Genomic DNA, 12,236 nt, shown 5'->3' on the forward strand with positions numbered 1-12,236 from the left:
CTTAGTGCCCTGTGTTTAACCGAGACCTGGGCTAGACCTGATGAGTATCTAGGTTTAAATGAAGCATCTCCTCCGGGTTACAGTTATGAACATAAGCCACGTCTTAGCGGTCGTGGTGGAGGAATAGCCGCAATTTATGATAAAGACATAGGTCTTACTGTAAAATCATCTCCCATAACAAACTCGTTTGAAGTTCTTATCTCTGACATAACCAATAAATGTTCATCTGATAAAAATAGTATGTTTAAGCTGGTTACTGTTTATCGACCCCCTGGTCCTTACTCAGAATTTCTTAACGAATTTGCCGATTTTCTTTCTAAATTAGTTTTATCAACTAAGAAAGCTTTAATTGTTGGTGACTTTAATATTCATTATGAGGATAAGTGTAATCCACTCAAAATTGCGTTTGACTCTATTTTAGAATCCTTAGGCATCACCCAAAATGTAACAGGACCCACTCACCGCTGTAAACATACCTTAGATTTAATACTTACTTATGGTATAAACATAGACAACCTGGAAATTATACCACAGAATGACTTAATCTCTGATCACTCTCTACTAATATATGAAGTGTCCCTGTCCAATAATATACAGCAACCAAATCGTTTTAAATGTAAGCGCACTATTACATCTGCAACTGCAGCAGCGTTCATAAACTGCCTACCAGAATTACCAAATATATCAGCATCAGAACCTAAAGAACTAGATCAGGCAACTCAAAACCTAGAGACCGTACTGCGCACAACCTTAGATAACGTAGCCCCACTCAAAACTAAACTGATTAGGGAGAAAAAACTTGCTCCTTGGTACAATGACCACACATGCGCACTTAAACAAGCAGCACGAAAATTAGAACGCAAGTGGCGTCACACTACACTAGAAGTGTATAAGATTGCTTGGAAAGATGCTCTAACTGAGTATAAACATGCACTTATAAAAGCTAAATCTTTATATTATTCATCCCTAATAGAGAAAAATAAAAACAATCCCAGATTCCTTTTTGAGACAGTGTCCAAATTAACTAAAAACGCCAATGAAACTGAATCTAATATACCGCCTGACTGTACCAGCGATGATTTTTTAAAATTCTTTAATGACAAGATAGAAAAAATACGACTTCAGAGTCAGATTGTGTCACTTGCCAATGTTAAGTATGGACTCACTCCGAGCAGCATTGGTGAGAACAGTGGTGATAATAGTAACGAGTTAATCCAACTAAATTCCTTTAATCCAATCTCCCAAAATGAACTAACTGTGTTGATTAAATCATCGAAGTCATCATCGTGTATACTCGATCCTGTTCCAACTCGTTTACTTAAAGATTTACTCCCAGCTATTGTAGAGCCCCTGCTTACATTAATCAATGCATCCCTTAGCCTTGGATATGTACCTAAATTGTTTAAAAGTGCTGTTATTAAACCCCTGATTAAAAAACCTAATCTTGATCCACATGTACTAGCTAATTATAGGCCAATTTCAAACCTTCCTTTAGTCTCAAAGATATTAGAAAAAGTCGTTTCCAAACAGTTATGTTCTTATTTGAATGAAAATTGTATTCATGAAAAATTTCAATCAGGATTTAGACCCAATCATAGTACCGAAACCGCATTAATTAGAGTAGTTAACGAGTTGTTAATGTCTTCTGATAATGGATGTGTCTCTTTTCTTGTTCTATTAGATCTTAGTGCAGCGTTTGATACGGTCGATCATAACATTTTACTGGAGAGGCTAGAAAATACAGTAGGTGTTAAAGGACTCGCACTCTCTTGGTTTAAATCATATCTGACTGACCGCTCTCAATTCGTTTATGTAAATAATAAATGCTCGGAAACTACAAAAGTAAAGTATGGTGTTCCACAGGGGTCGGTACTGGGACCGCTATTATTTACACTCTATATGCTTCCACTAGGTGAAATTATTCATAAACATGGCATAAACTTTCACTGCTATGCAGATGACACACAGCTGTATATATCAGCCAAACCAAATGATACTGACACAATCAGTAAGATAGAAGATTGTGTAAACGACATAAAAAACTGGATGTCGTGTAATTTTCTTTTACTTAATTCAGATAAAACAGAGGTTTTACTTGTTGGCTCTAAAGCTGCAAGAGACAAATTGTCTAACCTGGTGCTAAACTTAAACACGTTCTCTGTTACTCCCAGCCCAGATGTAAAAAACTTAGGTGTCACAATAGATTCAGATCTCTCATTTGATACACACGTTAATAATATTACTAGAGTTGCTTTCTATCATTTGCGTAACATTTCTAAAATAAGAAATATACTATCTGTTAATGACGCCGAAAAACTGATCCATGCGTTTATAACTTCTCGGTTAGATTATTGTAATGCTCTTCTAACTGGATGCTCTGGTAGATCCTTAAACAAACTCCAGTTAGTTCAAAATGCAGCAGCTCGAGTGCTAACTAGAACTAAAAAATTTGACCATATTACTCCTGTTCTATCATCTCTACACTGGCTGCCAGTTAAATTTCGCATTGATTACAAAATACTTTTACTAACTTATAAAGCGCTACATGGTCTGGCTCCACAGTATCTGAGTGAACTTATTAATCACTACAGCCCAGCGCGTCCACTTCGTTCACAAGATGCAGGGTTACTTATAGTTCCTAAAATTAAAAAGATCACGGCTGGTGGAAGAGCGTTTTCCTACAAAGCTCCACAACTCTGGAATAATCTTCCTGCCTCTATTCGGGATTCGGACACAGTCTCAATGTTTAAGTCTAGACTGAAAACATATTTATTTTCTCAGGCTTTTGATTAGTATAGACAAAGGCGCAGAGCTTGGGGGTTCTTGGTCATAGAAACTTGTGGTGATCAGGGATGTTGGGTTGCTGTCGTTCTGCCTCTCTTGTCCGATCACTCAGGTTTGGTGACGGTGGGGAGATGGGCGCTGATGTCCTGTGAAAGCCTTCATGACCTTGTTACCTGCTCGCTCTCCCTTTTAGTTATGCTGTAATAATTAGGGCTGCCGGAGTCTAAAACTCTCTGTAAAACTGTTTGTCAACTAGCATTGTACATTATTAACTACATTCTCTGTTGTTTTACCCCGAGGGCATTCTGATGGAAACCTGTTTACCCGCCGAGGTTAAGGATTGAAGTCGAGACTGCCGGGACAACGATGCTGCTCCTGTCAGATGTGACGGGTCTGGAGTAATTGCAACGACAAGAAATCACTACAGACTTTATTGAAGACTAGAGTGGATAACAACTCTATTATTATTTAATTGTTTATTTATCTATTTATTACCAGTTATGACTTTTAGATCATTTAATTCTGTGTTTGTATGATTTGTGTAAATCGTGTATTTATTTAAAGTATCCTCCAGGCCACCCATGAAGGATGGGCCCTGCTGAGTCTGGTTCCTCTCAAGGTTTCTTCCTGTAATTTTCAGGGAGTTTTTCCTTGCCACAGTTGCCCTCGGCTTGCTCAACAGGGGTTTTTGTATCTGTTGGTCCTGGATTTTGTAAAGTTGCTTTGAGACAATGTCTATTGTAAAAAGCGCTATATAAATAAAGTTGACTTGACTTGACTTGACACATTAGAAACAAACGTAAAATAGGAAAAAAAAATTCACATGAATACAGAACACAGAGAAGTACATCCATCATTACATGTTTATCACTTTCTGCAATGACTTCATTTACTCTGTATACTATTTTCACCTTAGGTTTCACTGTATTGAATTATTTGTTTGTTGTACTTCCATATCACCAAATTCCTTTAACGTGATCTTTTTCCATCCAGGTGGAGTTCTCCCTCACTGTGAAGTTGGCATATTGCCAAAATATGTTAGTCTTTGGATCTCTAAGTCCAGTGTTTATCTCTGGCTTTTCTTGTGTGCAGATCCATACCGCTGTCCAGATAGATGCAGCCATCATGATGAAAGCGACTGCAAATGCAAGTCCCTTACAGAGTTTGAAACAGTTGCCTGTTTCCTTCGCCATGGTGAAATGTGAGGTTACTCTGGAGTAGGAGCCTTTTTGCAATGTGAGATGTGGATCCAGGTGTCCCTCTCAGCAATCTTTACTGCAGTGTGAGTAACCAACAACACCTGGAATGGTCCTTGCCAGCGATCAGCTTTCCAGTTAGCCCTCTTGTAGACCTTAGTCAGGATCCAGTCTCCTGGTTGTACAGTGTGTCCCGTCACTGCCGGACTAGGTAAAGACTCCTTCACCCTCCTGTGCACATCAGACAACACAGAACACAGCGTTGCACAATATCTTTGCATGTGATCGTCTTCTAGGGCTAATGTGTCCCTTTTGGGAGCACATCCCGTGTTTGGTGGCCGTCCGAACATTATTTCAAACGGCGAGAGTTTTGTTCTTGATGACACTCTCTGTCTCAAACTCATACAGACTAATGGAAGGGCTTCAACCCAATTTAACCCTGTCTCCTGACAGACCTTAATCCATTTTTGTTTAATTGTGCCATTTGTTCTCTCTACCAAACCTGCGCTCTGTGGATGATAGGCGCAGTGTTTGTGCAATGGCATGCCAATCACATCACTAATGTGTGTCAGGATTTTTCCCACAAAGGAGGGTCCATTGTCCGAGGATATTTTCCTAGGAATACCAAATCTAGGAATAATCTCTCTCATCAGGATTTTTGCTACCGTTAGTGTGTCCTGATGAGTTGTTGGGTATGCTTCCACCCATTTGGAGAACATGTCAACGATCACAAGCACATACTTCTTTTTCTGACATGGTGTCAATTCAATGAAATCCATTTGTAAGTGATCAAATGGCATATCAGGTTCTGGATGTCCGTGTGTGTGGGTTTTTTGAACTGCACCTGCTGAATTTACCTTCAGGCAGGTTAAACACTTTTTGGAAAAAGTTTGCGAGTAATTTGAGAAGCCTTTAACAAACCATTGTTGTTTAACTGCATCTACCATCCCTCCCCTCGAACAATGGTCCACCCCATGGGCCATTTTCGCAAAATAAGGAAAGTAATAGGAAGGTAGACATGGCTTGTTATCAGGGCCTTTCCAAATCTTCCCATTAAACGTACACCCCGAACTACGCCAGGCTTTTACATCCTTGGCTGTTCTAGCCTGTTGAATCTCATCAACAGTCACGTCCTGAGGTTCAATTACTGTTGCTTGTATTGAAAAGTAAGTCGGGTCTCTAGCAGCTTTTTTTGCAGCTGCATCAGCTCGTGCATTGCCCTGTGCTTCAGGGGACGAGCCGTTTGTGTGTGCACGAACATGTACCGCTGCCACTTGTTTAGGTAGTAAAACGGCATCCAGAAGAGCTGACACAAGAGTGTGGTGTGCAATCGCCTTACCTGATGACGTTAGGAAGTTTCTTTGCTTCCACAATGTCCCAAAGCTGTGAACAACCCCAAAACTGTACCTGGAGTCTGTGTAAATGGTTACGGTATGGCCTGCTGCAAATTTACACGCCTCCGTGAGAGCTACAAGCTCAGCTGCTTGTGCAGAGTAAGAAGAAGGCAGGCTACCTGTAATCAAAGAGTCAGTCAAAGTCACAACAGCAAAACCAGTTTTAGTCACGCCCATGGGATCCTTGTAGCTAGATCCATCAACATACAGGATTAAATCAGCATTATCGAGGGGCACATCTTTTAAATCAGGCCTAGGTGAACAGACAAGATCCAATGTGTGCAGACAGTCATGGGGTTCTCCTTCCTGTTCTGTGGGAAGGAGAGTAGCTGGGTTCAGAACAGTGCATCGTTTTACTGTCACATTTGGCATTTCTGTCAGAAGCGTGTGATAACGCAGCCATCTCGCTGCACTAAGATGAGATGTCTGTTTTTCTAACAGAATCATAGACACTGCGTGTGGAACATGAAGGGTAATGTCAGCATAACCCACTATCTCTCTAGAAGATATGATAGCCTTTTCAGCTGCTGCTACAGCGCGTAAACAATATGGGTAGCCTTGAGCCACTGTGTCGAGTTTACCACTAAAATAAGCCACAGGCCTCAGTTTGTTTCCATGTTCCTGTAACAGAACAGAAGTCATATATCCTTGTTTTTCGTCCACAAATTGTTCAAACCGTTTCTCAGGGTTTGGCAAAGCCAGGACAGGAGAGTTTTGTAGAGCTATTTTTAGATTTACAAACGACTCCTCCCCTTCGGGAGTCCACTGGACTTTAGAAGAAGCCACTAAATTCTTTTTGTGTGCCATATCATGCAGCGGTGTAGACACCTGCGCATAATGTGGTATCCACATTCTACAGTATCCTGTCATACCGAGAAATGAAAGTAATTGCTTCTTTGTGGTTGGTCTCGGAATGTGTACAATAGCAGAAATTCTCTTTGCACTTAAAGACTTCCCTTTTTCTGACAGAGTGTGACCCAAGTATGTGACTGTTGATTGCACAAGCTGCATCTTGTCTTTGTCCACTCTGTGTCCATTCTGGGCTAAAAAATGAAGCAAAGAGATAGTATCAGTCACACAGGTGTCATAATCAGGCGAACAGATCAATAAATCATCAACATATTGTAGAAGAACGCTGCAGCCTGAAAAAGAAAACTTAGACATGTTATCCTTCAGTGCAGCATTGAAGAACGATGGGGACTCAGCATACCCCTGTGGAACACGAGTAAACGTATATAGTTTCCCATGAAAAGAAAAAGCAAACCAAAATTGAGAGTCTTTGTGCACTTTCAGACTGAAAAACGCGTTTGCAAGATCGATCACAGAAAACCATTTTGAGTCTTCAGGGACTTGACTCAAAATGGTGTGTGGATTTGGAACTTCTGGTGCTCGAGCATGAATGGCCTTGTTTACTGCTTGCAAGTCTTGCACAAATCTCCACTGAGCAGGTTTACCCAGGATAGTGGCTTTTTTTACTGGCCAGATAGGAGAGCGACAAAGTGAGTCCGGACATTCTACTATAATCCCTCTCTCCAACAAACTGTTAAAGACAGGGGTTATACCTTCAAGGGCCTCTTTCTTTAGAGGATATTGGACAGTGCATGGTCTGTAATCACCTTTGGGTGATATGACTAACTCGGGTGCACCCTTCATGAGACCTACGTCATATTTATCTTTTGACCACAGCCATGGTTCGATTGAATCCAAGAAATCAGCTTGATTTACTAAATTTACATGCTGTGACAAAAGAGAAACCTCAGCCTGTGCTGAGAAATTTTGATCTACAAGCACTTTGTGTACTTTAGAGCTTTCTGAATATTCCCAGTTATCAAATTCACAAGGCTGCCAATCAGAAATTTTTAGGCAGCATAAAATAAATTTAGACATGTCTTTCCACTGTGTATGTTTTTCCTTTGCTAGAGAAATGTAAGGCACATCCCCTTTGAACCAATTATTCTGATCAGGCGCTAGATATACTGTACAGCCGGCCCACTGTTCACCCACGAACAGTGTTTTTACAGAGATTGACTCACTATCTCTGTTTTGAAACAAACACATTTGTTCCATATCAACAGGAAAAGGTTCAACACCCACAGTACAGTGCAGATCATTCACATCCTTAACAATGTCATAATTTGACTTTAATTCACACAGAATGGATAACCAGAAATTTGAGTATTCTAAACACCATCCCATCCAGACGCGTGTAGAACTGGAAGGGATTTGGGGTAAATTTAGCGTGGTTATATCAATTCCCTTTGTCGTACAAGACAATTTTAAACCTAACTTACACATTAGGTCCCTAGCCAAGAGATTTACAGGACAGGTTGGCGATAGCAGGTTGGCGATAGCAGGAAGGCATGTTGTAGAGTCGTGTTACTATCAGCATGGTAACACAATAGCTCGTCAGTGAAAGATTCACTCAAAGGAACCCCACCCGCTCCTACTACAAATGTTTTTCTTCCTGATAATCGCGGCTCAGACTGTAAAGCTCCCGTTTTTAACACAGAAATAGTAGCACCACTGTCTACTAGAAATGGGACAATCTGATCTGCAATTCTTAACTCGAGTGTGGGCAAAGCAGAGGGTTTTGTCAGTATCATTTGATAATTTAGAACAGTCTTACCGGATTCTTGGTGTCTGGTGGATGTGATGTTCATTCCCTGTACCCCTCATTCCACCTCCTCCTCAAATTGTTCGTCTCGGACATTGTCCTTTTTAGGGCAGTTTCTAGCAATGTGCCCAAGTTGGTTGCAGTTGTAACACTTGTACTTTGAGAAATCCTTTTCGCCATCTGGACCTGACTTTCCTTTTCCTTTTTGTTTTCCCTTTCCTCGACCTCGACCTCGTCCACGTCCGAAACCACCTTTTGCAGCTTCTAAAACTGCGCATTGAAGCTGATGCTCTTTTCTTTCTCTGTCTTCCTTACTTCTCTGTTTCTTTTCGTTCAGTCTCTTTTCAACATGTACCACAAATGCCAAGATTGTTTGGAGTCTTCCAGTTTCTGCTTCTACACAGTCGTCTCTCACTTTCTTCTGAATCTCAATTCTCAGACCGCTCAGGAATCGTTCCTTCAAGTGGCTTTCCCAGGCTGAGAGGACTATACCAGGATAATCCTCTGGTTTGTCAATCCCGCAATGAGCTTCATGCACAGCCTCAAGTCTGTGGAGAAAATCGTTGACATGCTCCCCTTCCATCTGTCTGGTTTGAGACAGTTTTGTGAGATCCAGTCTAACTGGAAATCCTTTTTCGATTCTGTTGCACAGATTTGTGTACTCAGTCTGAAATCTGCCTCCCACTGTGGCATCATAAAAGATATCAGTAGTAAGAGGTAGTGATCCTTGGACTTTTGTCCAGTCCAGCTTGAGTTTGCATGCACATGCTCTTGCCAGTTCATTGATGGATGGCTTCCAACCCTCAACAAACAGTCTCAGTTTTCCCACAAACTTTGGTCCTCCCTCAGAAATGGGTGGAAGATCTTCACACACAGTTCTGATATCATCCATAGTCCATGGTCTGAAAACATAATCTGGACCACTGGGTCCCATGACCTGAATGTTGGGCATCTGGAAAGGGTCGTGCCTGTTTTCGTCGTAGGAAGGTGCCGACGGCAGCTCTCTCGTTGCTGCTTCTTCAGGAAGCCTATCTTTATTCTGTTTATTTTCCAGCCTAGCGAGTTCCTGATTCAAGTGCTTCTCCTTCTCTTTCATCTTTCTCAATTCGTTTTCCGTCCTTTTGCGTTTCCGTGTCTGCATTTGGGGTGAATCAGGTTCCCCTCCTGCTCTTCTTTTTCGTTGCACATTCTCCATTCCTTCCTCTTCGTCCACATCGTCCTCTGCTCCTCCCGGTCCGTGGTGAACGGGAGGTGGTGGAGGAGGAAACGGAATGAAGTCATCAAGGGAATCCTTCTGTAAATTCAGAAACTGACCACAGGTTACTGTTTTCCTTCTAGTGTGTGTGTTTTTTCTTGCCTGTTCTTTCTTATCTAACTCTTTTTGTGCTTCCTGTCTCCACTTTCCATAGGCGTGCCAACTCGGCTTCCATGGAAAGTTTTCAGGCTGTTTCTTAAGTTTCTTATTTTTACAGTACTCTATGGCTTTATCATAGGCATCTTGTTGTAATTGCAATTGTTTTTTAAACTGAACTAGTTCATCCACATTTAATGTCCCCCCCGGGGGAAAATGGCAGAATTTGACCCATTCATTTATTTGAACGCAGCTATCTGGTTCCTTTTGTTTCATATTATCTATTAATTTACCATAAGGTGGAATGCTGCAATGCACTATGGAAGGTGGAAAAGGTTTCCCTTTACCCCCTTTTGAATTTCCTTGACCCATCTTTAACGTTTTTCTCGGAACGACCGAGTAAATTTAGGAGTGACCTAAATTTAGCCTAAGTACCCTTCACACGTTAGTACTTACAATAAACTATCAATATCAGACCAAGATCAGCTCACCGTTTTGGAGTTTGCAGAAGTCACACCATAGATTCTTTTCTGGATTCCAGCACGCCGAGGTGGGAGTCCTCCTTTGTTCCTTTGCTCAAACTGGTGAGGCCAGGTGGGAAGAAGGGGTGATCAGTCCCTCAGTCCCCAGAGATGTCCCTCCACGACGGTGTGGAACCCTGCTCGCAGCGCCAAATTGTGGTGACAGAATTCCAAAATTACACTATAATAAGACACTTAGAGTCAGAGCTGAAGTTAGTAAGAAGATGATAGTTTATTCTCTGCAGAGGATCCAAACAGTCAGCAAAGCGTATGCAGGCTGAAGGACAAATTTTCATTCTTTGTAATGCTTTTTATAGATAGAGGTTCAACCCATATAGATAAGAGCAATGATGTTGTTAAACTGTTAACTTGCTATCAAACAGAAGTGGAATATTCTGTTCTAGTACATCGTGTTCATTTCACATATTCAGTAGCTTAAACAGTATAAACAAACTTATTCAAGGTTCGAGTTTCAGTGACAAACAACTTAATTTTTTCTTCCACGACAATGATAAAAGCAAATAATCAATTTATTACTCAGCTGAGGACCAATCTCAATGCAAACGCTCACACAGCTTTACAGAGGAGAGAGGCGTATGCCGTCTGTAGTATCGCAGTATTTATACCCCACTTTACTGCCCCTTCAGGCTAACTCTTCTCAGCGACCCAACTCAAGGTCAACTTTCCACATCAAACTTGCTTATCATCCTACAAGAATAATCAGTTTGTTAGAAACATGGCGTATTTCCACAAGAACGCACCTGTATCAAAACCCTGCGTGCACCCCCGCACACAGAGTCCCGACACCCATGCATTCCCATGGAAGCAAGAAGCCCATGCCAAGGTCAACATATCTCTGCCCCTAAGTAACCTTCCAAAAGTCTCTTCTACCTCTGCTAATTGAACTAAGAAAGCAGAAACGTATAAGTTTGATGCAAATAACTAATAAAATATAAAATTTCCATTCACAGTACGTACCTAAATTGTTTAAAAGTGCCGTTATTAAACCCCTGATTAAAAAACCTAATCTTGATCCACATGTACTAGCTAATTATAGGCCAATTTCAAACCTTCCTTTTGTCTCTAAAATATTAGAAAAAGTCGTTTCCAAACAGTTATGCTCTTATTTGAATGAAAATTGTATTCATTGGTTGGTTTCAATCATATCTGACTGACCGCTCGCAATTTGTTTATGTAAATAATAAATGCTCGGAAACTACAAAAGTAAAGTGTGGTGTTCCACAGGGGTCGGTACTTGGACCGCTATTATTTACACTCTATATGCTTCCACTAGGTGAAATTATTCATAAACATGGCATAAAATTTCACTGCTATGCAGATTACACACAGCTGTATATATCAGCCAAACCAAATTGTACTGACACAATCAGTAAGATAGAAGATTGTGTAAACGACATAAAAAACTGGATGTCGTGTAATTTTCTTTTACTTAATTCAGATAAAACTGAGGTTTTACTTGTTGGCTCTAAAGCTGCAAGAGACAAGTTGTCTAACCTGGTGCTAAACCTAAACACTTTCTCTGTTACTCCCAGCCCAGATGTAAAAAACTTGGGTGTCACAATAGATTCAGATCTTTCCTTTGACACACACTAGAGTTGCTTTCTATCATTTGCGTAATATCTCTAAAATAAGAAATATACTATCTGTTAATGACGCTGAAAAACTGATCCATGCGTTTATAACTTCTCGGTTAGATTATTGTAATGCTCTTCTAACTGGATGCTCTGGTAGATCCATAAACAAACTCCAGTTAGTTCAAAATGCAGCAGCTCGAGTGCTAACTAGAACAAAAAAATTTGATCATATCAGTCCTGTTCTATCATCTCTACACTGGCTGCCAGTTAAATTCCGCATTGATTACAAAATACTTTTACTAACCTATAAAGCGCTACATGGTCTGGCTCCACAGTATCTGAGTGAACTTATTAATCACTACAATCCAGCGCGTCCACTTCGTTCACAAGATGCAGGGTTACTTATAGTTCCTAAAATTAAAAAGACCACAGCTGGTGGAAGAGCATTTTCTTACAAAGCTCCACAACTCTGGAATAATCTTCCTGCCTCTATTCGGGATTCGGACACAGTCTCAATGTTTAAGTCTAGACTGAAAACATATTTATTTTCTCAGGCTTTTGATTAGTATAGACAAAGGCGCAGAGCTTGGGGGTTCTTGGTCATAGAAACTTGTGGTGATCAGGGATGTTGGGTTGCTGTCGTTCTGCCTCTCCTGTCCGATCACTCAGGTTTGGGTAGGAGAGGTGGGCGCTGATGTCCTGTGAAAGCCTTCATGACCTTGTTACCTGCTCGCTCTCCCTTTTAGTTATGCTGTAATAATTAGGGCTGCCAGAGTCTAAA

General features: G+C 40.9%; 1 protein-coding gene across 1 annotated transcript in view; it reads right to left on the minus strand.

Moving 5' to 3' along the window:
• Positions 1–4,069: 4,069 nt before the first annotated feature.
• LOC134315326 (uncharacterized) overlaps positions 4,070–12,236 on the minus strand; it is a 29,130-nt gene continuing 20,963 nt past the window's right edge. Inside the window, exons 6-7 of the mRNA XM_062996419.1 lie at positions 8,001–9,282; positions 4,070–5,493 (exon numbers count right to left, since the gene is read on the minus strand). Coding sequence (XP_062852489.1) covers positions 8,047–9,282 — 1,236 coding nt within the window. The 3' untranslated portion in view covers positions 4,070–5,493; positions 8,001–8,046. The remainder of the gene's footprint in view (positions 5,494–8,000; positions 9,283–12,236) is intronic.

Source organism: Trichomycterus rosablanca, chromosome 5, assembly GCF_030014385.1.
Source record: "Trichomycterus rosablanca isolate fTriRos1 chromosome 5, fTriRos1.hap1, whole genome shotgun sequence".
In the NCBI taxonomy this organism is placed as follows: Eukaryota; Metazoa; Chordata; class Actinopteri; order Siluriformes; family Trichomycteridae; genus Trichomycterus; species Trichomycterus rosablanca.